Source organism: Harpia harpyja, chromosome 14, assembly GCF_026419915.1.
Source record: "Harpia harpyja isolate bHarHar1 chromosome 14, bHarHar1 primary haplotype, whole genome shotgun sequence".
Taxonomy (NCBI): domain Eukaryota; kingdom Metazoa; phylum Chordata; class Aves; order Accipitriformes; family Accipitridae; genus Harpia; species Harpia harpyja.
Window position 1 is genome coordinate 1,305,584 of NC_068953.1, and position 26,355 is coordinate 1,331,938.

The 26,355-nt window shown below is 49.2% G+C and overlaps 2 protein-coding genes across 5 annotated transcripts in view; both read left to right on the forward strand.

Annotated features, from left to right (window-relative positions):
• Positions 1-14,640, forward strand: part of RPTOR (regulatory associated protein of MTOR complex 1) — a 201,921-nt gene extending 187,281 nt beyond the window's left edge. For all 4 annotated transcript variants that reach the window (XM_052808234.1, XM_052808233.1, XM_052808232.1 and 1 more), the window contains 6 exons: positions 3,434-3,540; positions 6,682-6,809; positions 6,895-6,981; positions 9,645-9,761; positions 10,348-10,477; positions 12,029-14,640. In XM_052808234.1, the coding sequence (XP_052664194.1) occupies positions 3,434-3,540; positions 6,682-6,809; positions 6,895-6,981; positions 9,645-9,761; positions 10,348-10,477; positions 12,029-12,097 (638 nt within the window). In that variant the 3' untranslated portion in view covers positions 12,098-14,640. The remainder of the gene's footprint in view (positions 1-3,433; positions 3,541-6,681; positions 6,810-6,894; positions 6,982-9,644; positions 9,762-10,347; positions 10,478-12,028) is intronic.
• A 2,253-nt stretch (positions 14,641-16,893) lies between these two features.
• On the forward strand, positions 16,894-24,655 carry CHMP6 (charged multivesicular body protein 6). The gene is made up of 8 exons (XM_052808427.1): positions 16,894-17,020; positions 17,516-17,625; positions 18,210-18,297; positions 18,924-19,010; positions 19,129-19,194; positions 19,470-19,550; positions 20,294-20,348; positions 21,880-24,655. The coding sequence occupies exons 1-8, from the start codon at positions 16,958-16,960 to the stop codon at positions 21,930-21,932; spliced, it is 603 nt and encodes a 200-aa protein (XP_052664387.1). The 5' UTR covers positions 16,894-16,957; the 3' UTR covers positions 21,933-24,655.
• The last annotated feature ends 1,700 nt before the right edge of the window (positions 24,656-26,355 follow it).

Here is a 26,355-nt window from a genome sequence, read left to right on the forward strand (position 1 = left end):
TGGGTTTGCAGAGTACATTACCTCTCTGCTAGAATGAGGCTGAGAAGCATCTTAGGTGCCAAATGTGCAAGCCAAAACCCAGCAGGTGAACTGCAGTCTCAGTTGTAACATCCTGGAGAAGGACCTCTGTTAATTAAAAAGGAAATGATAATTAGTATTAAGTCCCATGTTTGCTTCTCATCCCAAAGTACTAGGAATTTAACATATAAACATGAGCCAATACTGTTATCATTTCCACCATGAAAACGTTTGCTCGTACACAGAAGTGGTTCAGCTATTTATGTCTCATTTCGTACTGTGTCGTCTTTGAATTTAACATTTCACACTCAGAGGAAGCTTTCCTTCCCTGTTACACGCTTGTGAACAACTTAAATTTATGTACAGAGGCTTTTCCTCTTTTCAGACACATTTGAATTCTGGTTTAGCATTGCCAGTCACATCCTGGGGTCCCCTTTCCCCCTTTCCTTCACTCACGTCTTTGTCAGGGCATCGCCTAGGCTGCAGCGGGAGCGGACGGACCCCCCTGGTCCGGGACTGGTGCTCGGCACAGGCACAACCACTGCGGCCAGGACCCGCCACCGTTCCGGGCTGCAGATGGAGCCGGCTCCATCTCCCAGCGGGAAGGTGCCAGCAGTTCTCCTCGGCTGCGGCTTTTATGCAAATATTCTGTGATTTCTGATGCCTGCGTTGTGGTGCAATATGAGCAAACTGTACTCTGAGACTGCCTAGTCCACCCGCGAGTGCCGTGCATCAGAAGCAGCAAAAACGGTATTTTGTATTTTCTTGAGAGAAGAAGAAGGCTGATAAAAGAAAGGGAAGATCCCTTGTTATGGGATGATCAAAATGCTGCCCTTGCCTCTTCCAGAGAGTAGAGGTTATCATTTATATGGACTATTTAAGTTTTATAAGAAAGGCAGGAGCTGCATTGGCTGCTTGGAAGAGCACAACATACACCAACATCATCTCCCTCCTTTCTTTCCACCTGTGGGCTCTCTGTCAGCTCCTGGTTTGGGGTGAACCCTTGTCCTTTCTACCTGGTCATCTCTCATGGGAGATGTCTATGCCATTTTACATAAAGGGAAACCCCTCCAGAGCTTCGTCCCTCAGTGAAACTTTCCCTAGCCTTCTAGATGGCATCACTGAATATACTCAGTGCTTAAATTCCTGACAGATGCACCAAGATAGGCACCAAAACCGCCAGTCATCACTCCGAATTCACTGGCTCTATCCCCTTCCACAGAAAAGACACCTGGAACCACAGCAGGCTGGGGACTTGCTACCGATCAGACTGAAGAAAAACATTGTCTTCAAACTGGGGAATGTAACTGGAAAATTGGGAGCTTTAAAACTGCCTAAGAGCACATTGCCTACTTAACTCCATCAGTGATGGTAATGGCGATATCTATCTCAGCCTGCCAGGTTTATCTTGTCACATGGGCCATAAACAAGATGACAAATGGAAACACTTCAGTGATGTTTATCATCTAAATCACTGCCTGCTTGTTTGCCTCGGATCTTCAGCAGCCCTCCGAGCTGCCAGGCAATCTGAAGTAACAATCAATTTGACTCACAAGATAAAGATACAAGCTCTCAGCTTAGCTGAGAGTCCCGAATTTCCTGCAGTAAGATGACGGACTGTCAATAAACATCAGTAATCTTCTCAGTGGTATGCAGCAAGATCAGGAAACAGCTTGGATGTGATGTTTAGGAAGGGGAAGATGGGCAAAATGTTTTATCTGGATCTGTGCAAAACAAGGTCATTTCATCATCTTTGAAGAAAACTCGGTGTTTGTAGGATGCCTCTCTTGTTCCCTTTGTGCCCTGTAAAGGTGTTTGGTCTGGTGAAAAGTACTTAGGGACCTTTGGTGACAAAGAGCATGTTGGGGTAGGTTTAATTTGCTGTTGGGGCTAATTCCTAGCAGTAAATCGAGACAAATTCACATTGGTACCTTCTGGACAAGCAAGTTATGGAGTGGAAATACAGGAATCCCACTGAAGGCGACTGCGAATGGCTCGGAGCAGGAGCCTGCAGTCCTGATGCATTGCAGAGTGCTTTCTGACTCTGGCTTGCATGTGGTTATGGAATACTTCTCAGCACCAGAGTCTCGGTTTGGCACAGATGAGAGGGTGAACCACTGCTCTGCAAGGCAAGGATCCTGCTTCTGCCTCTGCTGAAGGGAGAGCCCTGCCTGAGGAGATGAAAACAAACACAAAAAATGGAGTTCTTGTCCGGTTCCCTCATGTAGCGCTCCTGGGGTTTTCTGTTTGTGTTTTTAATGTATGAATAAGAGTCTCCCTGGAAAACCAGTAGATTTGGGGTTGGGCAGCCTTTGCAGCATAAAAAGCAAGAGATAATTGGTGTACAGCTCTCTGCTTTAAGCAGAACGTTTCTGTACTGTGGAGGCGGCACACAGGTACGGAGAAGTCCCTTCTAATTAAATGAACAAGAATTGTTCCCCAGAGATTTCCCCTGCCAAATCAGGGGTTTTATTGCCAGCTATTTCCCAAGTCCCAGTATCCAGTTTGTTCTGATACTTGTGTGCTCTGTGCTTAAGAGAGCCAGCTCACTCGATGGCTTTTGGACATCTTATTCGTCCAGCTGGGAAAGGAGGTGACATACATTTACTCTTCTCTGGAAATAGCCATGCTGGCAAAGTTCATGAGTTCATGCAGGCTACTAACCTGTCTGTAGGCAGGTGCCCATGTCAGGTGTTCTGGGGATAGAAAACCCCTTGTAATTCTCTTACAACATGGATCAGATGTTTTTCTAAACTTCACCTAGCTATCAGTTTATGCCCTCAAAGATGAGGAAAAAAAAGCTCTCGTAAATGTATTTTAGCTAGTGTAATTGCAGGATGTTCCCCTCCTTACCTGTCTGTATAGCAAATTGGTTTTTACTCCTACCAAGTTGTTTTAATTCATTATCTTGCAGCAATGACTATGCTATTCCTTGTTTAGAAACATCTCCCCTTAGCCAGATATTTCTATTAGAATGAGGACTCATGGTAATCCAGAGGCTGTCAGGTCTTGCTGTGTGAGATGTCACCAGTCTAGTCTACTTCAATCATCATTTAATCTGGTGTTTTCTTAAAGTAGTGGATAATTTATTAAGACTCTCTTGGAAGTCCCCAGTAGCTTGGCAAGGTCCCTGGAAGGCTGTATTCACCTGCCTACAGAGGGGCCATCTGCACCTCGGCTTTCCTAAGCACTTAAGCTAGACAAGGGGTCAAAGACATGTTTTGGACTCAGATCCAGGACCAGCTAATCTGATCCCATTCGGAGGACATATGGATGCACGTGTATGTAATTTTATATTTCTTCTAATGATAGTTTCTGTAGCGTGAGGTCATGAAAGCTGGTGTTCTAATTAGTGCAGCTCTGCCTGTGCTGATGCGGAGAGTAATTTGTATGTCCTGCCTGTGTTTTATCTTAGGAGCAGGAATGGTAGTCGACTGGGAACAAGAAACCGGGCTCCTGATGACATCGGGAGATGTGAGGATAATCCGGATCTGGGACACAGATCGGGAAATGAAAGTACAGGTAACATCTGCGTGTTTATCCCATTCACCTTTTTCCCTCCTAGAAGATGTGCCATGCAGTGAGTTACCCCGTGCACAGCCAAAGTATCTGAGACTCATCTGTGAAGACCTGACAGGTTCTAGAGCTCTTGCTTCCCTGCCTCAGAGTCGTGTTACAAGATAAATAAAAATACACACGAACTTAGTGAGCATGTCAGGTCTTTCCTGGAAGCTGCTGCTGTTATTCTGGGCAGTGTGCAGCAGTGTGTGGGAAAGGTGAGGCTGTGAAATCCAGAGGCAGGTCCCAGCATACAGATAAGGTTTCCTATTAGCACGTAATTGAAATAGTGTAAAAATTCTTGAGGAAATTCAGTGGTGAGTTGGGTCGGTGGTAGAGCATTCAGACTTACTGCTGCTATCTCTGCTTCTCTGGGACACGCACAGAGCTATTTACAGAGCAACGCTGCACTGGTACCTGCCAGCCAAAGGTCTGTTTTCAGGGAATCTGCGCCCACGCAGAGAGCACGTTCATACCTGCTCAGTCCGCTCCTGAGTCAGGACCCCAGTGCTCGACAGGACAGAAACACAAGCGTTTCCTAACCGTGCACTGCTCACGTGCAGCCAGTGGAATTGTTGCCAGCTCGGGCCAGTCTGACTCAGGTCAGAAGTTTGCTCCATGTTGTCTGGCCCAGGGTAGCAAAGGATGAAGATGCCTGCAAGCCTGCTGGCAGCTCCCTCAGCATCCCCGCGTCTCCCTGGGGAGCTGGGCAGACCCGTGCACTGGGGCACCCCACGGTGTTCACATCTCGCCTCTGAAACGAGGCAGGACGAAAGCAGTATTTCAGTCGTACGTAACTTTCTGTGCAGTGTAATGGAGAAAAGACGCAGCAAGCGTTCATGCTGCTTGTAATCAAATGAAAGTTTCTCAGAAATTATAAGGAGAAGCAGCTGGTCTGTGAGAATGGAGTCACTGTGCTGGAGAAAAAAGGAAGACTAGTTTTCAAAGCTTCTAGAAATTAATTACCCTTGGATGAACATTAATTACGACACTTTGACCCTGCGATGCAGGATAATTAAGCCTATGTTAATCTTAATTACTTTCACATATTATTTTTTCTATGTAAATTAGGGAACAGCAAAATTCAGGAGGTGAAAATCTTTTAAATTATGATGATTAATGATTGCACTGAAAGTATCTAAAAACATGTTGTTTCTTTTTTAATTGCAAAGATTGGTTGTGTTGAAATTCAAGTGATTGAAACTTCCTGACTCAGTAACACTGGAAAAGTGAAATTCAGCACAAAGAGCAGCGAAGCTATGTAATCCAAGCTAATAAAGGTGCCTTCCCACTCTTTGAACTACAAAAAGTGTACCTCTGGAAGCACTTGGGATGTAGCTGAAGAAGCAAGTACTTCATTTTCACTTCTGCTGATTGTTCCTGCTTCAAAGACAGGATCTGGGTTTAGGCAGTTAGAAGAGCTGCTGAGAACAGCCCTGAAGGTTGGTGCCTCTAGCCAGCAGCATCTTTGCTCAGCTGAGGCTGTGAATAGCAGCTAGGAAAGGTGAATATGCACAGAAGCAAAAATAGGATTGAAGTGTGAAATTAGCTAATGCAGTTCTAACGTGCCTCATGATTGTTATCCTACTTTGTCAGTCCTGCTTAGCTTTTTTACCTGTTTAATTGAAAATGGTTTTCCTCATAACAGGCGTAGATATTATTCCCAACAATTACTTTGCTTATAGCAAGTAAAAAGGGGGAAAGTAGCAGCGCTAGAGTAAGAGTGCACACCGTGTTCTCAGCACAGCTGTCCTTGCAAGCTCCAGCCTTTTCCATGTCATTTTTTTTAATACACACAGTGTGTGGCATCTAATGAGATAACCTGGATCTACTTGTCACATGTCCTAAAGTGGGGACTGATAGGTGACACAGCACTGTCTTTCTTTATCTTGTGTAAGTGATTCTCCGGTGCTGTATTGTAGCCAGGCAGCTCATTGTGTTGTCTGAGGCTTACGTGTCCGCTCTGACGTTGTTCAAGAGCCTCACCGCCGCTTGCTGCCTGCGGCTGCCAGGTGTGGAGAAGAGGAAGGTCACGCTCAGACAGTCCAACCATAGTCTGCTTAGTTTGGCCCATTTGCACCACCACCAGGGATCTGCAGAAGTGTAATGGTGATCCTAATGATGAAGGGAGGAAGAGAGCTAAGTGTTCAAAGAATAAAATAAAAAGAAACTGAAAGAAATGGACTTCATTAATGATAACTGGAGCTATTCTGGGTAAAGGGAGCTGCCTTCCGGTATAATCGTTTTATTGTTTCTACGGCCCAGATATGTTTTTTTGTCTGGTACGGACAAAAAAAAAAAAAAAAAAAAAAAAAAAGCTGCTTTTACAAGAGGTATTTAAATAACTTCCTAGAACTCTTTTGGGTGTTGATATGATGCACAAAAAGGGCTAATACCTTGCAGCTTTGTACCTAATACCTTGCAGTTTTGTTGTACCTTTTTTTGCATGGGTGGTGTTACCTATAGCATACTGTATGTTTGGTTTTATATGTGGTGTTATATATGCTATTACGAGTTTTTGCTTTATACAGGTATATTTGTCTTATATGATTCTTCTCCTCCAGATATATACTGTCTCTCCTGCCATTCTACATTTACATGTAGGCATTTACAACTTGTACCCAACAAAGATGGTTTATGGAGAAATAATTCCTCTGGTCATTTATTTTAACTAATTAGATATTCTTAGTAGAGAATAATGTTAACTCATCCTTCCCAAAATAGACCTTGCCTTCATTTTGGTTTATAAAGCTGAATGACTTGCAAAAGCTGTTTTTTCTGGAATTCCTTCTCTGGGCCTGGCTCTTTGGGTTGAACTGTGGGACTTGTGGCTCAAACACGGCAGCAGCAGTGACCGTCGTCCCCAGGGTCACCACCTCCTCGTTTCTGGTCATGTCTGGAGAGCCTGAAGGAAAACTTCACACTGATGCAGTGTCATAGTGTTCTGAGTGACAGGTGGAAACCCTGGTTCAGTTTTGGACTGATTTACAGAATGGGGAGAGGAAGAGGAGGAGGACATTGGGTCTGTCTGGTTTAGGACTTTGACTGTAATGACTTGAAGACACATCATGTTCTCAGCTTGGTTCTTGTGTGCTTTCTCCTTAGGATATCCCCACTGGAGCTGACAGCTGTGTGACCAGCCTCTCGTGTGATTCTCATCGTTCATTAATTGTGGCGGGGCTGGGTGACGGCTCCATCCGCGTGTTTGACAGGAGGATGGCTCTGAGTGAATGGTAACTACCCGTCCTTCCCAGGCTCGGTGGGGTGCTCACATTTCCTCCTCCTCCCCTTCAAAACATTTCTCTGCTTGTTCCTTAGCCGTGTCATGACCTACCGAGAGCACACAGCCTGGGTGGTGAAAGCGTACTTGCAGAAACATCCAGAAGGCAACATCATGAGTGTCAGGTAAAAGAGATTTTACTGTTTGAGCTGTTTTCTCTTAAACACGGTTTGTTATTCCATTTAAATTCTGCCTCTGGTATTTCAAGAGCTAAGAGGGTAAAGCTCTTTAGTTTGACATTTGCTTCAGTAATTAACTCCTGCTCCAAACTTGGTGGAGAGAAGGCAAAAAGAAATTTGAAGCTTTCCTTGGAAGCCTGTTAGTGTGGTTTGAGAGTAAACAAGAAGGCGTCTTTGCTGAAATCACTATCACGAGGCGTGTGAGGGAGGAATGGAGTGAACCAGAAACCTAAGCTAGATATACTATATCTTATGGTTGTTGTTCTTTATTGCCAACGTCTCTGTGGGGTCATTTTAGAGAGAACATGAGAAGGAAGGTTGATGTTGCATCTGTTGGGCATATTGCTGTGCAGGATTACTTTGCTGTCTAGCAATTTTCTACACATAAATCCATTTCTGCTGCCTGGTAAATACTGTGGAGAGAGCAGCATATACTTATTTGGCCATTAAAGAACAGCAGAATATAATTTATTGTCACAAAGCCACTGTTTGCACACAAAGAAGCTCTTTTTCTTGATTACAAAATGAAAACAGAACATAATTTTCCAGGATTCAGAACATTCCTGAGGTGGGGGATGGGCCAGCAAAAATGTATTAAGATTTTCAGAAAGGGGATTATGTGATGCAGCTGCCAGATTTGTCGAGCTCACATATTAGAGTTTTTAATCTTCCTTTCCGTAATCTCCTTCAACAATCCTAGGGGTCAGGCCTGTACGCTTGGCCAGCCTGGGTCTGCAGGCTCGTTTTTTCCCTCTCCTCAGTGCCCTTCTCAGCACGTGGTGCTTTCTCTTGGGATTGAATAATTATGAGAAAATGTCATACTTCAAAAGACAGGTCTGGTCTTATCCCAGAGGAACTTGGTTTGTTGAGACAAGCCACCTTGCTTTCAGTTTCTCCCAGTTCACGCTCTTCTTCAGTTGACAGTAAGATCCAAGAAAAACGTTAGGACGTAGCGAGGTCTTGGTCTAGCTGTTTCCTGAAAAACTTGAAGGCATTGTATTGCTTGTGGAGCAGTTCTCTGAACCTCAGTGAAACTTTTTTTTCTGGACCAGAGGCAGGAGTTTGTAACACAGGAATGGTGACTCTGAGCCGGATCCTGCGGCTCTCCATTGCCCAGTGCTGGTTCAGCACATCGTACTGGGTTCAGCCACTTTGATCTATGTGCTAGTGCTGCCACAGTGCTTCTCGTTAACCAGCAAGTCTGCTTTTATCGGGCTGACAGCGTTGCTAGAAAAGGTCCTTAAACACCTTCTGAATATTCTAGTTTAGTAGCTTAGCTGCTGTTGACTTGTTGTTGCCTGTTATTGTTCACCTGGGACGTGTTCTCCTATGTAGTCCCTCATTACAGAACTTCACTTCCATTTTAAAGCTCTTGCATGGTCTTCCAATATATTCAGAACCATTTTCAAGTCTTATAATGGTTCAGAGCTTTAAATGAATTTACTGTCTATTTGATCTCTTTCAAACAATATTTCCATCTAGTCTTCGGGATCTAAATCAACCTCAAGTTTAATTTGTCTTGAATTTAATTATGTGACAGCTGGAGTTGCAGCTTCCTATAATGATAAAAGTAATTCTGTATAACAGCCTTTTGATTAGTATTAGATATTCTAGAGGTAAAGAAACTGAAGGTAATATGCTTCTTAATGCTTTCATTGTTCATAACTCTGTATGGTGATTCACAGTTGTATGGCCATCAGTGACTTGGAAAAAATAACACTTTAAAAGTTGTGATGCCAAAGGCCTTACTTCTGCTGCCAGCAGAATAAGATCAGATGAGTTGATTTTGAATTTAATTTCCATAAGAGACTTTTCTGTTTGTCTTTCTGTACACCAGTTGACCAGTCTCTTATAAGGGTCTCAGAAGAACAGAAGTACCATAACAAAATCTTCAGTTGTTCATTCCAGGGCTGTAGGAAAAGAGGCACCCTCTTCACATCTAACAGACATGATTCTACTGATGTATTTCAGAGAGATCACTTAACGAAAAGAAATAATTTGTGTTTCAAAGGTGCTTGATCTACTAAGCACAGTATCTTGCCACGGCCACTATTGCTTTCCCCACCTTCTCTTCCTTGATAAAGTCATTAACAGGATTGACACATCGCCTGAGCGTTAGCAGGGTTTGTTACGCCTGGTCCACAGAGTACTTTGGACAGCGAGGACTTGTGCATCTGTGTCCAGACATTTGGCATAATGGATGGTACCAGCAGATCCCATCTGGTTAGAGTTTTCTAATACAATTTCCTACTGTGAAAAGGAGAAGGAATTTGGGTCTGACATGCAGCTTGGGGTATTGACTATGACATAACAGTAAAGGCACTTACACTCAGCGATGAGCTGTAAGCGATAAAAGTAATAATGGATCACCCCTGAGGGCAGGGGCAGAGCCGTTTGCACAGCACTTAATGCGTTGGGGATGGTACCAAATATAAGTCACATCAGTGGGAGTTCAGCTGTACTGACAGAGAAGGCAAGGGTGCCTGTCTTCTCTATCCTAATTTTCTGATCGAGGTGGGCAGCTCACCGACAGGCATATGGCTCCATTTCCTGGGCTTTAGGATCTGGTTTGGGTACAGCCTGACGTTGTGAAACTCATGTGTTGGCAGTGTAAATGGAGATGTGCGGTTCTTTGACCCCCGGATGCCAGAGTCCATGAAGGTCCTTCAGATAGTCAAAGGGCTGACGGCCCTTGACATTCACCCCCAAGCCAACCTCTTTGCATGGTAAGTTCTGGTTTCATCTCTTGCATCCCTGGAGTGGATGGAGAGGACAATTTGTCTCTGCAGACATCGTTCTGTTGGTTTTGTTGTTCGTTTTAACCTCGCCACAAACAGTGCGGCTTCTTTCCCATTTTTGCAGCTCAGGAATTTTATCCCTTGCATGCATTAGTGAAACCTCTGCACTGGTGACTTGGCGTGATGGTGTACAGTCTTACACCCCTATGTCAGATCCCTGTTCAAAGTCAGCATGTGTGTTTTTGGGCTCTGAGTGGGGACCAGCAACGGCTCCACAGCCACGTATCCTGGGGTTGTTGGGGGATCCACCTTCAGTGTGTGTGTGTGAATCAGCTCTTCGTGGTTTTTTTGTCTCAGTGTAACAGGTAACTGTGGTTCCAGCCTTTCTGTAAATCTCTCTGCACTGAGGTTGCCGCGGTACAGTTAAAGTCAGTCTCCCCACTTAGAAGAACTCATTGCGCACTAGTCTGATGAACAGCTCAGGTCGACACAGCTGGAAAGGGGGCTGTAGGCAACAGTATTGTTCTTACCACAGCATTCTCAGTGACACCGTGTTCTCTTGATTCCCTTCCAGTGGCTCAATGAATCAGTTCACTGCAATCTACAACGGAAACGGGGAGCTGATCAACAATATCAAATACTACGATGGTTTTATGGGACAAAGAGTTGGAGCCATCAGCTGTCTGGCTTTCCATCCTCACTGGGTCTGTATTCTCTCCCTTTGGATTTTGGAATTTGTATTTCTTAGTTAATGTCTGTGTTGGAAGAGGGAAAGGCGCAGACACTCCTCTAGCACAGAGAGATGCTGTCCCATCCTAGTTTTCTGAGGATGCTTTGAGCCTGACTCTCAGCCCAGGTCCTCGGTGCTTGTCCTCCAGGCTGTTCCAGATGACCACGCTGCCGGTGCTGCCAGTTTATGATGTGCACCTAAGACTAGAACAGGACTCCCAATGGCTGAGCCCTTTTTACTCGCGGGTTGACTTGATAGACTGTTCCCGTTTCTTCCTATCAGTTTGAGACTGCAGCCTGGCTTAGCTCTGTAGTTCTTGCCACAGAAGTTGTCCGAGGTGAATTTGCCTGGAGCTGACTGGAGAGGTGAAGTCTCTCGCTTCCAGCACACAAAATTTTATGTGCTTATTTATTCCATGCCTCTTCTCTTGCAGACGGTGGGCTTACCCTCGTGTCTCTGTGGCTGCTTTTACATCGCCTTATGTAAGGCTTTAGGAAGACCTAATGCTGTGCAGTAGTAAAACTGCACGTCAGAAAAATGAGAGAACTGCAAAAATTAAAGGCATAAGCTGATAAAGGCTAGAATGAATCAGAGTAAAAAGGAAGTTTTGGAATACATCAGAGCTGAGGTGGCTCTGCAGTAGTTGTTAGAGAGAGAATCTGGTTGCTACTTAATTAGGTGGCAGGTGCCCATCTGCATTATGGACTTCTGCTCACCCAGAGACGAGAATAAATGAAGGAGATTGAAAGCCTAAGAAAACAACGTGAATGGGTAGGAAAAACAGGAGGAGGTTAAAGAAGGCATTTAGACAGTTATTTTAGAAACCTGCAGATCAGAACACAAATATTTAATATGTAATGGGAAAGAGTGGTGGGAATGATAAAGGGCCGAGAAGAGAGGAGGGAAGAGCTGTGCTAGCCTGTGATGATTTGGTATTAGCTGGGCAGGGAGAGGGAAGGCAGCTTCCCTGCCTAGGTTATGTGCATTTTACATCCCGAAGATAGCAAGTTTAAAGGAAAGCTTGTCTCCTCGGCTTTGAAAAGCCGCTTTGCAAAAAGCTAAAGAGTGATTTTGCTGTTCTGCAGTTTGGGGGAACGAAGAAAGAAGTGACTAGTCATTTGAAATGTTTTGCTCTTTAAATAAGCAAACAAACAAAGCCCTGTCCAGCCTGGGTCTCCACGGCTAGGATTGTTCCTGGGCCTCTCAGTGGAGGGAATGCTAATTTTCAGTCCAGGCAACCATTCCTAACTAGCAGATTTGCAGTCATTTAGAAAAATTATGTTAGCAGTTGGCAACTAATAGTCACCATAATTTTTCCCTCTGGCTGAAACGGGCATATAACTCGCTGGGACGATGTAGGTGCTGGCAGAAATGTCGTCAGAGCTGCGTTGGCAGATGCACTTAAGAGCTTTCGAGCATCTGGGCGTTACTGCTGAAAATGTCGGCCGTTACCATTTTGCCTGTGATGTGCCTCTCATTACCGCGTGACACCTGTACGTTTATCCCCGATTTGCTCTTTCCACAGCCTCATCTGGCAGTCGGAAGCAATGACTACTACATCTCGGTGTACTCAGTGGAGAAGCGGATCAGATAACGGCTCGTGGCAGCGGCACTGGAGAAGGGAGTCCCAGCGGGCAGGGCCATGTCTCACCCATAATGTACATAGTGAAATTATCGACTTGAATGTTTAGTGTTGGCTGCTGCTGCAACCCATAACTTGAACATTTTTTTTTTCCTGACTTAGCTACTGATGATTTTGACGAGGGGAAAAGAGACAATCTCCTTTTTTGTTTTGGGTTTTTTGGTTTTGTTTTGGTTTTTTTCCCAGCTATATCCTGTAAAAGCTACAGAAGAGGAACATTTTATTTTTGTTTCCAGTGGTTGGCTTCTCCGTTAGAAACACGGCTCCTGAGCTTGGAAGGACTGGATGAGGCAATACCCTTGAAAAGGGCTTTCTGTTTTAGTCTTTGTTTCTTTGTTTTGCTGGAGCGTAGGTTGCTTTAAGGACTGAAGTCAGGACTCACCTACAGCTCTGTGCGTTCAACCGGACCGTGGGACCCCTCCAGCTGCTGCCTACCCTGTGCCAAACAGTAATTCCTCCGACACGGCAGCGAGACCCGAGCTGTCTGTCTGCAGAACAGTGTATGTGCTCCTGCACTGCCTGAGTGTGGGCAAGGGAAGCAGGAAAGTGTCTCCTCTGCACGAACCTTGTCCTCTCTGCTGCATCCTCTCCGGTGGAAGCAAAGACAGAAGGCAGCTTGGTGGCAAGAGGAGGCAGGGGTCCTAAGGAAAGGGGCTTGAGGAGATGACAGGAGCAGGGCAGGATGCCACCGTACCGTAAGGTTGCACATACAAGAAGAGGAAAGAAAGAGAACAAACGTCTCTAACGTCCCAACAAGCCTGGAGCAAGTCACTCACATAACCACTTTCCACCCAAGCACACGGTGCTGGTGGGGAGGTCTGGGGTATCTCGGTCACTGTTACTTCTGCAGTCACTGTCCTTCTGCCCACAGCGAACTCCGCAAACATGTTTGATAGCCTGGGAGCTCTGCCCAGCCGGCAAGGGAGGCTCCAGGTTCAAGCCACGGGCTTTCATTTGCTCTGATGTGCTAATATTCAGCAAGGTGATGGTCAGGAGAATTTGCACACTTGCTGCTGTGTGTATGCAGCTGCACACCTTTGTGTGGATGTGGCTGTGGCTTGTCTGTCTGTCCCTGCAGAACTGGGCATGTAACCACGCATGGTCTGAGCACAAGAGAATCACTAAAGAGGGGGAAGACGGCAGGTGATCCTGCTTTGAGCAAAACAGCATTGTCCCAGCCATCTAGGGGAAAGCCTGCTCCATCTTCCGCACCTTCCGTGTCTGAATAATGAATGTTTCTGTCCCTTGAAATCCATAATGGGTCTGGGGATGGATGTGGGGAAGGGGGTAGGCAAAGCAAAAGGGGCAGGTTTCTTTCAAGCACTGCCAAGGTGCGATTTAGCTGGCCAAGAACAGAACTTGCACTGTGCAAAAATCACTGCGGCGACAAAGGTTGACCTGCTAAGTCCAGAAGTCCCCAGTTTTTCTTCCAGTCGGTATCACGGGGCCTGCAGGCTCCCAGCAAACTCTGCCAGCGATGAGGCTGACAGTGAAAGAAATACTAATGAGGGAAGGGGTGAGAAACGCTCTCTCCCTATGCAGATGGCAGCTTCACCTCTGCCATGGCACCTACATAGTGCGTCTGACCTGTCACTGCTCCTTATACACCAGATAATCTTGTTTCCTATATGTGTTGAGGCAGCTGGGCCGTGCAGGGGTCGTGGGGATGGCCCAGTGGCTGTCCCAGGCTCGATGCAGGGAAGCCAAATGCAAAGTGCCGTACGCACGTCTGGATGCTGGCTTTGGTGAGGGTCCTTGAGCCGTGGAGGTGGAGCAGATGCCGAAGGCTGGGCGCTGTGTCCTTACCCTAAGCACCGTCACTGTCCCCCCTGTAGCAGGGAGGCCGAGGGCCACTTCACAAGGATGATGAATCAAAGGCTTTAAACTTAAGAAAAACTACCTAAAAGTCCACTTTTAAGTTACCAAAAGTTAATTATGGTCTAACAGAGCTGTGCCTCTTCCCGACCCACTCCCGTGCCGCTCCGGTGTCGGGTCCCAGCGGTACACACACCCTCCGTCCCTGCCCATGCCAGCGAGGGCCCGGCAAGCATGGAGCCAGAGTTTGGGATCTACACATAACCGATTAACATACACAGCTTAAAAAACAATAGATTTTTAACTTATATCAGTGTATTCATTAAAGGAACAAGAAATACCTGGCAAAATGCAAAGGTGCGTGGTGGGAAGCTGCTGCTCCTTGCCAGTGCTCCCCGGTGCCAGCCAGCCCCTGCGGCCAGGAGGTGGGTTTTTAACTAACTCGGCCTGTTTAGCTTTCATCTAAGCGTGTGCGTGTGTGGGCTGTATTTTCACAGGTCTGATGCAGAGATTCAATCATGAAGTTTAACCAAGGATCTGGAGAGCATCCTACCTAAAAGTTCACTTATCTCTATTTATTTTACAAAAATAAAAAAATATAAAAAAACCACACGATTGTAATGTGAGAGTAAAACAATTACAAACAAATAAATGGTTAATAAAAAATAAATGCAGAAACACTTCCCGGTCTGAGGATTATTTCCTGGGGCAGAAGTGGGGAGGAGACACAGCTACAGCCCCAGAAGGAACCAAGTTAAATTTTAGGTGTCAGGCTGTGTGTTTCTGGGCCGTTTCCCTGCAGAGAAGAGGCTGGTTACGTGTGGAGATCCTGGGCAAAAGACACTTGGACAAGCCAGGTCACTGCTGCTGAGGCTGAGCAGAAACGTGATGTTTCTACTTCGCAGCTCTGCAGGAACGTGCGTGTGGGTCTGAGCCCCACGTCCAGCTCTTGTGCACTGCCTGCAGCCCAGAGCCAGCTCACTCCGAGCACATAAACTGGAATAGTCAGTGTTGTCCTTGTCCTGAGGGCGTGCGTATCACCATCCCGTCCCTTTCCCGGGGTGTCCCTTCCACCAGCATGGTGACCGATGCTCCCGCAGTCCTGCTGGGTCCCCCAGCACTGGGACCAGTACTGCACATTCCTGTTCCAGTGTCCACAGTGAAAGAACAGGGGCGTCGGGGGTCTCTCCCGGCTAGATCCAGAGGGCAGGGACTTCAGGAGCGGGGAAGGGCGCGCAGGAGGAGCTGTTGGGGCGACCGTCAAAGCCACCGAGAGCTGGGTCCTGTCCCCGCTGCCCCTCGGCAGCACTGGGCGTCCGCATGGACCCCGGTGGGCTTAAATGGCACACAGCATCCAAAGGCTCAGCATCGCTGGGGCCATGGCACTGGGAACCATCTTCTACATGGTTTTATTTCTACTGTTTTTCACCTTGACCCAGCTGCTGCTCTGCAGGACAGCGTTGCATTTGCAGCAGCAGCGTAGACACAAGGGCCGGTCTCTAATCACTTTCTCCAGAGGCAAAACTGTAATTAGGGATGCAGGGTGGCACAAAACAAGCAGTTGGGTGGTCCAGAGCAAAACCACGGCAAAGAAAAAAGTGGCGTTTTCTGGCACGTTGCCTCACAGACCCAAATTGTTTAAGTGAGCTTTGATCCCGTCGGGGAGTGCCGTACTGCAGGCTCTTCTTCTGGGCAAACCCCTGCAAGCGGGTTGTGGTTGAGCTGCAGAATAACATGGGAAGGGAGAGTGGGAATGGCTCTGGACACGGGAGCAGCGCGGGGCAGGACTCCCACCCCTCGGGGGGAAAGACCCGGTGCACCCCTCGGTGTGGGCATAATAAAGCTGAAGTGACAGCCGCGACCACCGCCATGGCCTGTCCCGGCCCCCAGCTGCGTCCCCTCTCCCCGCCATCAGGCCGTTTGTGGTGGGGCCACGTTTGCTTCTCCTGCGCAACCGCCCCCAGGGACCCCAAACCTGCGGCCAGTGCCAGAGCCTCTCCTGTGCAGGGACGTGGAGACATGGGGACACAGGGACATAGGGATGTGGGGACACAGGGACATGGGGATGTGGGGACACAGGGACATGGGGATGCAGGGACATGGGGATGGGTGACATGGGGACACAAGAACGTGGGGATGCGGGGATGCAGGGACATGGGGATGGGGGACATGGGGACACAAGAACGTGGGGATGCAGTGATGCGGGGACATGAGAACGCAGGGACATGGGGATGCAGGAACAGGGGGACACAGGGACACAGGGACATGGGAATGCAGGGACATGGGGACATGGGGATGCAGGGACATGGGGACATGGGAACACAGGGACATGGGGATGCAGGGACATGGAAACATGGGGACATGGGTTCATGGGGATGCAGGGACACGGAGACATGGGAACACAGGGATATGGGGATGCAGGGACACGGGGATGCAGGGACACAGGGATGCAGGGACATGGGGACATGGGGATGCGGGGACACAGGGACATGGGGACACAGGGACATGGGGATGCAGGGATGCGGGGCCATGGGGACACAGGGACATGGGGACACAGGGATGTGGGAACACAGGGACGTGGGGTCGCAGGGACGCGGAGACACAGGCGCACGTCCCTGCAGCGGCAGGTGGGGACGAGGGTCTCCATCACCACCACCACCCCCCCACCGCCCCCTCACACCTCCCGCAGAGCCCCCGGTGCCCCCTCCTCTGCCCTACCGCCCCCCGGCCCCTGCACCGACCCGTCCCCTCCCTCCCCTATAGCCCCCCTCCCCCCTATAGCCCCCCTCCCCCCTATAGCCCCCTCCTTACAGCCCCCCCCGCCCCTTCCCGCGCGCCCCCATAGCTCCCCCCGGCGGCGCTTCCCCGCCCCTGCACCGCGTTCGCCTTCGCTTTCTGCCGCGCCGGGCCCTGCGCGGCCGCCGTCGAGGGGCGGGATCGGAGCGGGGCGGCCGCGCCGCCCGGGGCAGGAGCGGCGGCGGCGGCGGCGGAGGGGCCATGGGGAACCTCTTCGGGCGAAAGCGGCGGAGCCGCGTTACCGAGCAGGACAAGGCGGTGCTGGTGAGCGCGGCGGCGGGCCCGGCCCGGCGGGGGGCCTGGGGGAGCCCCCCCCCCCCCCCCCCCGCCCGGCCCCGGTGCTAGGCCGGTGCCGCGGGGAAGGCCGGGCCCGGCTCGGTCAGCGCCGGCGCAGGGAACGGCAGAGCCGCTGTTCCCGGGCGGGCCGCCGCCCTGCCCGGCCTTGGCCCCGCGGGTGGGCGATTAGCCGGGTCCCCGCGGTGCGGAGGGCGCACGGAAGGATTGGGGGGGGGGGGTTGGGGGGGCTCGTGTGGGGTCTAACGGCGGCGGCTGCTGCTGTATCCCCGGTGTTTGTGCTGCCGGTAACGCGGCGGGGAAGAGGGCGGGCCTGTGTGAGCCGGCGGGGGGGTCGGAGGGGTCGGAGGGGGGGTCGTAGGGACCGGGGGGGTGTTGCTGGAACCATCAGGGCTCGACTTGTGGCTGGGGGGGGTCTGTCCGTCTGCCTGTCCGTCCGTCCATCCATCCATCCGTCTCCTTTAGCAACTGAAGCAGCAGCGAGACAAGCTGAAGCAGTATCAGAAGCGGATAAGTCTGAACCTGGAGAGAGAGCGAGCCCTGGCCAGGCAACTGCTGAAAGAAGGCAAAAAAGAGTGAGTAGGGGGGTGGCACCTCCAGCCGGGGGGTGCGAGGGTCTGGCAGGAGCAGGGAGCCTCAGTGCAAAATAAAGGGCCGTTTTCCTGGAAAGGAAAAGTTACTGAACGTAGTGGAGATAGTTCCAAGTTCTCCTTTCAGAAAGGAAGTTTTGTTTAAAGTTTTGTACTGACAGCCAAGAGAGACTGCCTGTGTTCCACGGCTGCTGTTAAAACAGGTCTTCAAAAAGTGGTTCTCTTTCTTTACTGCAAAGTGTCAGTGGCCGCCTCTTATGTCTTGTTTTGAGTGTGTGTCACAAGCCTTTTGTGCAAGGACTTTGTTTTGCATTGTTACAGCACAGCTGGCCCAGTGAACTCCTAATCCACAGCAAATATACCTAAATTTTCAGGCACCAGATTAGCAAATTTATGATTAATTTGCTCTTCCTTATTCTTAACAGGAGCAGTTCAGAGTTGTCATTTAATTTACACGTGATTTTTTCCTCTCTTGGAAAAAGCACAAAACAAATACGGCTTTGCTGTGATTCTTTTAGGCTTATTTGCTTTCATCTGTGCTGAGTTTTCCTCCTCCTGTTTTCCTTCAGAAAAGCCATGCTCTTGCTAAAGAAGAAGCGTTACCAAGAGCAACTTCTAGATAAAACGGAAAACCAAATCAGCAACTTGGAGCGGATGGTAAGTGAGAATCAGTTGCTGTAGGCTGCGAGCGGCCCACTGTGTGCACTTGGTATAAGTCTTTTTTCTGGGGTGGGTGTTCCTTTTGATTGTGTGGAATTACATTTTAACTGTCGAGCCTTAACAAGGGTTTAGTCCTCTGTCTGAAAGGCAGACGTTTCTGAAATCATACGTATGCCGTGACTCTTCCCTAGAGAACCAAGTGGTGAGTATGTTTTGAGTCTGTAGTGCAGGGTATGTATTAAATACGTGTTTTGTAAATTAGTAAAACTTTAGTCACAGGGTGGACAGCTGCCATAGAAACTTCCTCGGGCTTGCCTCAGTACCTTGATTTCAGAAATGGATGTGTTTGTTCTGGGGTGGCCGTGGCAACTATGGCCTCGGCTTAGACTGGCAGCTCAAACATCAGCTAAAGGGCTGTTGGATATGCTTTTGCAGCTGCCTGTGCTAAGGCTTTTTGTGTGCGTGTTTCTTACTACTGGTATAATTTAATCCTCTGTTCACTAGAAAAAGGGCTCTTGGCTGATTTCTCCTTGCAGTTTCTCTGGGGATCTTGGCAGTCTGTATCTGGCTAATGATGGGAACGTGACAGCCTTTGATGTTTCCCCTTCTCCTTTCTGTTTCAGGTCCAGGATATTGAATTCACCCAGATTGAAATGAAGGTCATCGAGGGTCTGAAAATAGGCAATGAATGTCTGAACAAAATGCACCAGGTATGTGTGACCAAGTCAGCTGAGCACGCTTTTGCCTTGGACTAGGCAGAGTCCTGGCTGTTTGTAGCTGTCTCCCTGCAGACCTCACTCATGCATGGGTTTTGGCTCTTTTCTTCAGGTTATGTCAATAGAAGAAGTAGAAAGAATAATAGGTGAAACCCAAGATGCTGTGGAGTACCAGAGGGTACGTACTGTGTGCGTGAGTAGTTGTGAGCAGAGACCGCCTGCCATACAGAGTTTCTCTGATGTGCATTGTGTTCCCAGCCTTATTTAAGAGGTAATCAGATTGGGAATTAAATCTCAGTTACCTGCAGAAAAATTAGCTCTGTTAGTTTTTCGGAGTACCCCTTCACCCCATGTTTACGTTGCTCTCCCGTGTGCACGTACCATGCTGCAAGCCATAGAGCTGCTTCTGCTACGCTGTGTTGACTGGAATATGTCTTTTCCTCTCTTTCACAGCAAATAGATGAGATACTGGCTGGCAGCCTTACTGAGGAAGATGAAGATGCCATTCTAGAAGAATTAAACGCTATTACTCAGGTAGGACTGATGTTCTTGTAATTACTTTAAATCTACATTTTCAGGAAGCTGTTTGTAATAGGGGAGAAAGTATCTTTTTCCCATTATCAATAGTTTATCTTATTCTGCCAGAGATCTCAGTTATACCTGTTTATGCCCAATTATTGCGTCATCAAAGATCAAGCTAATTGCTCCACATGCAGAGGCCATTTAAAAATGGGATGCTTTTAAGGGTTATACTTTATTTGCTGTCTGTTACAGTCGGTTGATCTCTGTTCTTATTGCGTATCTGTTCCACTTCACCAGATGAAGACCTTGGAAGTCCTGGGTCATGCTCAGATAACAGAATTCAGTGTGTGTTATTGTCCCCACCCATCTCTGTGGTCCCTGTGGCTCTTCCAAACACTGGCTCGGCTTGGCTCCACTGTAGGAAATGTGCAGCCAGTGGAGATTGAGGTGGAGAGGCTCTGCAAGTAGCATTGATTTGGGGAGACTCATAGCTAATACAGGGTCCTATTAAGTCTCATTTAATAATGAAGAAAAAAAAAAAAAAAAAAAAAAAGCCTTGTACTCATTTACTGGGCAGCACTGAAGCCCATAACCCTTCCTGCAGTTCTGGAGGCAGATGTCAGTTTGTATGTGAAATCTCTTAAGTTATTACTCTGTTCCCACACAGTCTTTGCACAAAACTGTGGTGCGGGGGTCTGTGACCGTTGCCTGGTATGGGGGGTATGTGTCATGTGTTGTCTTTAATGTTCTTGCAGGAACAGATGGAGCTTCCAGAAGTTCCTTCTGAGCCACTCCCAGAAAAGATCCCAGGTACGCTTTCTCTATATGCTCTGTAGCTTTGGCTTCTTGTACTTCTCAGTTCCATGCAATAGTCTGAGACCCTCTCATGTTGTAAGTATTGTCCTAGCAAATGTTAAGGAATATAAACTTCCTGCCTTAAAGCCCTGTTGATCTGGGCTACGCAAGCTTCCCTCACATGGTTCTGACAAATCCAGCTGACCCTTTACCGTAAGAGGACCCAAGGCTCTAGTCTCTTTGTTCAGTTGGCATCTAGTCATTCCTCTTGAAGAGTTCCTTTTTGTTACATCTGCTGTTCTTAAGTCATGCTTTGTACCTGCTGTGAGACTACCAGCTGCCTTGAAACATCCAGTGTATGTTCCATTGTGAAACTCCATGAGGAACTCCTTCCTTGGCTCTCTGCTTGACCCAGGCAAGACTTTCTCACACAACACTCAAACTGGTCCCCTGCACGTTGTTGCAACATGCTGCTATGCAGGAACAATGTTTTGTGGCCACGGATATTGGCATTCACACTGCATAAAACTGGATTTCACTGAGGCTCGTGACGACTCGTAGCTCTTGTGACCTTGCTTCAGGTAACAGTGGTAATTTTGAACCAGCTGGATGAGGAGCGCTGGAGTCCCACAGTTCCACGACTGTCAGAGTGCAAACTCCTCACAACTGTTGCTACATGCGTGTTTGCTCCTGAGCGATCCAAAACCTCAGTGGCAGGGATTTGTGCAGCTGGGTGTGAAGAGGGAAGCGGGAGAGAGCTCGTGAAGCAGAATGACCAGATGGGCACTGTTGGCCTGGTGAGGACGGAGTCTTCACAGAACGTTACCAGGTTTCTGTCCATGCTGAAGAACTGAAGGTGGAGCCTGCCCTTGGAGACAAACAGTGAGGTAGAGCTGGACTCAGCTGGGTGCCAGAAAGCAAACTGGTCAAGAGTGTGTCTCCTGGGGCAGCAGAACACTGAACCATCAGTCACAGAAGCTTGACATCCGTGCTGGTGGAAACCAGGAGCTGTAAGAGGCCATTTCCTCTTTGTGGAATCTGCCCAGGAGAAATCTGGGATGTGGGGAACAGGGCTGGTTTCTTTTTAGTGCTTGTTTACTAGTAAACATGGATCAGATGTCATCTGATCTGCATGTTGGCAGCAGGATGACCAAACAAAATACAAGCTGCCCCTGCTGCGTGCAGCTGATTGAGCCTCATTTAGACTCATGTTGTCAGATCGAAGGGGTGAGGGCAAAAGCTTGTCTGCCCACTGCCCTCCAAGAAATCACTCGCTGCCCTAGATCTGTGGGCTGGTGGCTTACTAAGGTTGTGTTGGGTACATTCTGAAACTGTTTTAATTCTTCAAGTGCTGTGAAAAAGAGGGGCATACTTGATAGGTGGAATTATTTATAACGAACTTTTATTAGTCCAGTGAGTTTCCAGGTGCTGTGCAAGCTGTTATTCTACAGAGAAGTGGATTACGAGTCCTAGTTCTTCTGCAGGAGATGACTGGAGATTATTTGCATTCTCTGTTTCTGTAACAAGTTTCTTTTTTCTTCCACAGAAGTGTCACCCGTCAAGAACAGGCCAAAACCAGAACTGGTGGCAGCATCTTAACTCCCACGTCTGGGGATTCCCCCACATAACTTTCATCCAGGACAGTTTGCCATCCCAGCGTGTGCTGGGAACAAGCAATGCCTTGGCAGCATCCCAGCTGTGCTGGGCGGATTGTGGAGCAGGATTCCCCATGCAGGGTGGGGAACCTCAGCTGATTATTGCTCTTGTATCAAGATTATTTTCTAGTGCTTTCTTTTTTTGTAACTTAAATTCTAAACTCACTCAGCTGCGCTGTCTCGGGATTAAACAACAACTCTCAAACTTCCAAAGCCAAATGCTTTCTTTAGGTTTGATTTCAGTGGTAAATCTGCCTTTGCTCCGAGTCCCCTGGAATTCCCACCCTCGGAGCGATCGTGTGTTTGAAATGGCTGTTCCTGAGCATCAGGCTGCGCGACAACGAGCCACTGCCCTCGGGAGCCCTCCAGACCGCACTGGTGTCTTCACTCCTCTCGGTCCCTTTGCTTTGCCTCTTCTGATTCTGTTTGTGGAGGGGCTGCCAGTGTCTCTTGTCCTTGTGTAAATCACACTGGCTGCCTCTATGGGCCCTGAAGGGGCACAGGCAGAGTGCAGGCAGCTTAGAAGAAGGCAGCAACCCTGAGCTTCTGCAGGCAGCGACGCTTCATGCTACGGGGTTGAAAACGGTTCCATCAGCCTTGTGTGAAACCAGCTTACGCGTGAGGGTGTTTCATTTGAGCAAAGTTCAGAGTGATTGCTTGGCTTTGCATTTGGCAGCAGCGGTGCTGATTTGCTGGGGGAAAAGCCTGATCTCCGTGCGAGGTGAAGAGCTGGCCTCTGGCTGGGCGTGAGTCAGAGGCAGTCTGTAACGATTCCCGTTCAGATCCCGCTCTGTCTGCCTGCCTCTGTTAACCTGTGGTGCTGAGTGAGACCCGGGGTGACAGAAATCTGATGAGCCTTTTAAAATTACATCAAGGAGTCTTCTGCCTACGTTATGAGCCAGGAGTCATCCCTTGTTGGCTCTGCACCATCATCAGAGTTCACCTTTGCAACGTTCAGATGGGCTGAGATCGATTCTGCTTCCAGTTGTCCGTTTGTGTTTGATATTTCCTCGTAGGGTTAGAGACAGGAAAGGTCAGGCTGGGGAAAACACGAGGCTCGATCTGCACCAGACATGAGGCATGAAGCTTCTTAAATCGACACTCCAAAGACTGTTCAATAAGTAGTTAGAGGGGAGACCAGTTCCTTCTGAGCCCGCACTGTGGAGGATGGTCTGGTGCTTAGTGTGGTGTAGCGGGGCGCTCGGGTCGGCATGGATGATGAGGTGTTTGGAGAGCTGCCTGGCCAGCCAGGTGGCAGGCAGATTTAGCTGTTCTTGGAAGCAAGCTTACTTGCCAGCTTGCAGATGCTCTTCAGGACACTGCAGATCTTTCTTTATTACGTTCTTGAAGCCACAACCCTTAGTCCCTGTTTCTGTGACAGCAGAAGAAGGACCAGAGGGTCCTTGGAGACTTCTAGTGACTGCCTTTGGGGTTATGTGATCTGGTGCTAGACAATAATAAGTAATCCCAGAGACCGTGCTGCTCTCCATGGGGTGGCGGGCCAGCAGCAGCTCTGTTTGAGTCATGCTTTCCGTGTCATCTCCGTTTGTTACATTCCAAAGACTGGCCGGGGCATCCTCGTCCTCCCGCATGCATGTGCCTTCAAGGCAGCATGCACCTTGGAGTTGCCCTGTTTTCAATTCCACTGCGCTCTTTCTCTTAATTAATGTTTTGTAACAAAGCTGGGGTCCCACAAGCCTTGGACCCGTGTTTACTAAGCAGTGCAACTTTAGCAAACAAATAACTTTCTCTGAAGTCGGCAGAGCGGGTTTAAACTGCTCCTGTGCCTATGCCGCATGCACCGGTTACCCCAGCCAGTGTTTGGAACAGCCAAACCCGTCACCCAGCTTTCACAGCCGGAGCTAAGATGGGACAGGGCTGTATCCTGTTCTATGCTCCTGTGATTTTTTTCTCTAGGCAAGGCTGTTGCTCTGCTCTGAGTGACCATCCTGGCTGTCTTGTAATGCATACTTTTTCCACCAGAGAGAGCCTTGTCTTCATCAGCACGGTGGTGTCTGTAGCATTTTTGTGCAACGTTTTTCCTTCAAGGCTCCTTCAGTCCGTTGCTAGCCTGGTGTCGACTTGTTTAATTTTACCCTATTTAATTTGTAATTCATAGGAGTGAATGCTGGACTCTCCCAAGAAGGTCTTGAGGGGACCTTTCCTGGGAGCACAGCTTTTGCTGCTAGCACTTTGTGTAAACCCTGTTAAATAGGGTTGGCACGCATCACCACGCACGAGGAGGGAGAGAGCGCCGCAGGCCGTATGCTCCAGTTTTCTTTCTCGTGAACGTCCTGGCAGCGAGAGCGACATGAGCCAACCGTCCCCGGGGGAAGCTGCGGCGAGGCTGTGCCAGGTCCCGGGGACTGCCGGCCAGGGAGCTGAACGCCCGGTGCTGTCTGCGTTCTCGGGTGGAAGCTGGTCCAGAGAGTGAGTGAGGTTAGTGCTGAAAGGGTTAATGTAGCTCCTTGCATTTGTTAATACATTAAAGAGGCCATTTACTGAACTAACAGGAAAGTTTGGAGCAGATTGCCAACAGCTTCCTCTTCTAATCCCTGCACCAAACAGATTGTACTGTGTCTCCTTGAGAGGAAGAGCCAGGAGTGGTGTGTGACCTCTGTGGTGTGGTGTGCTGTAACAATAAACTATTTCTAATGGTTTCACCGATTCATCTTCCAGCCTCGTGTTTTCACAGTAAATGTTTTGGATGAGCAAGAGTTGCCTTCCTCCTCCCTCCCCTTCTTACTCCCTGCTCCTCGGAGAGATGTGGGCAGGAAATTTCAGAACAGGCTCCGTGTGTAATAGAAAAACAATCCTGTTTGCCCGGATGGCCCAGGAAGGCTCGTCTGTAACACACAGCAGCAGTGCCCCGACAGCCCTGGCACTGCCTGCGAGCTGAATACAGAGGAGCTGGAGGGATATTTGAGAGAGCCCATATGTTGCGGCGTTCCATACGTTGTGGCGTTGCTGCCAAGGCAGAGCAGCCCCTGCCCGTGCTGCAGTCCTGTGCCTGCCTGTCCCTCGTCACCTGCGGGCCAGGAGCAGGGCAGGTCCCCTCGGAGCTCCCCGGAGAAATGGCTTCCAGGGGAAAAGGGCTTTCCTGCAGGCAGGGGGCATGGGGTGGATCCCAGGACGGGGTGGGGGGGAATGTTTGGAAAGGCAGCCTTCCAGCTGTGTGGTTTGAACTGGGGTGTTTGTTTTGCAAGGATTATTCTGGAATTGTTGACAAACTGAGCTATAAACAGTCTGCACCAGGATGCTGGACTCGCAGGGAGCGTGTGGCTCTGTCCAGAGCGCAGCAGTGGCCGTGTTGTCCTGCCCCTGCCTGGTCTGGGGTCTCGTTTCCCCTCCCTCAGCAGGATTTTCTACTTCCAGCTCGGTGGGGTTGCCCAACGGCCCCAAGCAGCCAACGCAGGACCTCCTGTGTGCAAGTGGCACCCGTTTCAAACGGGCACGGGTCTTGAGGGCACCGTTTGCAGGAGCAGTGCCCTCATGCAGCACCACCTTCACGCTCGGTCCTCGAGTGGCCCCACGGGTGCAGGACAAGGGCCTCTCGCCAGGGACGTGTCTGAGCCACTGGCTGGTGCTTTGACGCCAGCTAGTTCCCCGTTATTTTGGATTTGCATCCCTTCTGCTGATGGAAGCAGCGGGATGCCTGCGGGTCTCTCCTGCCTGGGCCAGCCGGACCCTCGGTGGTAGCTCAGCCCCCCGGGTCCTGTCCCTGCCAGAGGCGGTGTCGGGGTTCCCGTGTCCCTGGGAAAGCAGCTGTGCCGTGTTTAACGGTGTTTAATTAACACTCCCTTGTACCCGCTCAGCTGTGGCAGTGGGGTGGGAGCCGGCACCCTGCAGTGCAAGCTGAGCATGGAGCTCTTCCAGCTGTGTTTTAGTTGGCCAGATGTTTAGTTAAATAGGAGTGTCCTCCCTCGAAGAAAGTCATTGAGGCAACATTGCTCGTTGCTAATTAAACCCTGGAGAATACAAGCAACCTCACGCTGCTTCCTTCCCACACGGCGCCCAGAGCCCTCCCCGGTGCCCCCAGCCCTGGCACGGCCCTGGCTCCTTGCCAGAGGCACCGGAGAGGTTTGGGCCACCGGACAAACACCGCGGCAAACCTGCCCGTTACAGACACAGCACGTGTGAAGGTGACAGTGAATTTCAGTCCTTTAACATTTACAGGAGCAAGGTGATTTGTCACTCCTCCCGGAGCGGCTGCCGGAGATCTCTGTGGTATTTCCAACGCGCCGCTCGGTGCCGGATCCAGCCACCGTGGCATTTAACGTGACTTGGGTGGCAATGTAGGAGCATCGCCCGGCGCAGGAGGCAGCGGCTGGGGGAAGGGAGAAGCTCCGCTGGGAGACGGCGCTGAC

What these genes read in the sequence shown, in the direction of transcription:
- CHMP6 (XM_052808427.1), top strand. Translation starts at nt 16,958, where the DNA reads ATGGGGAACCTCTTCGGGCGAAAGCGGCGGAGCCGCGTTACCGAGCAG. An exon ending in CTGAAAGAAGGCAAAAAAGA is followed by an intron (nt 17,626 to 18,209) that starts GTGAGTAGGGGG and finishes GTTTTCCTTCAG; the next exon opens with AAAAGCCATGCTCTTGCTAA. An exon ending in ATGCTGTGGAGTACCAGAGG is followed by an intron (nt 19,195 to 19,469) that starts GTACGTACTGTG and finishes TCTCTTTCACAG; the next exon opens with CAAATAGATGAGATACTGGC.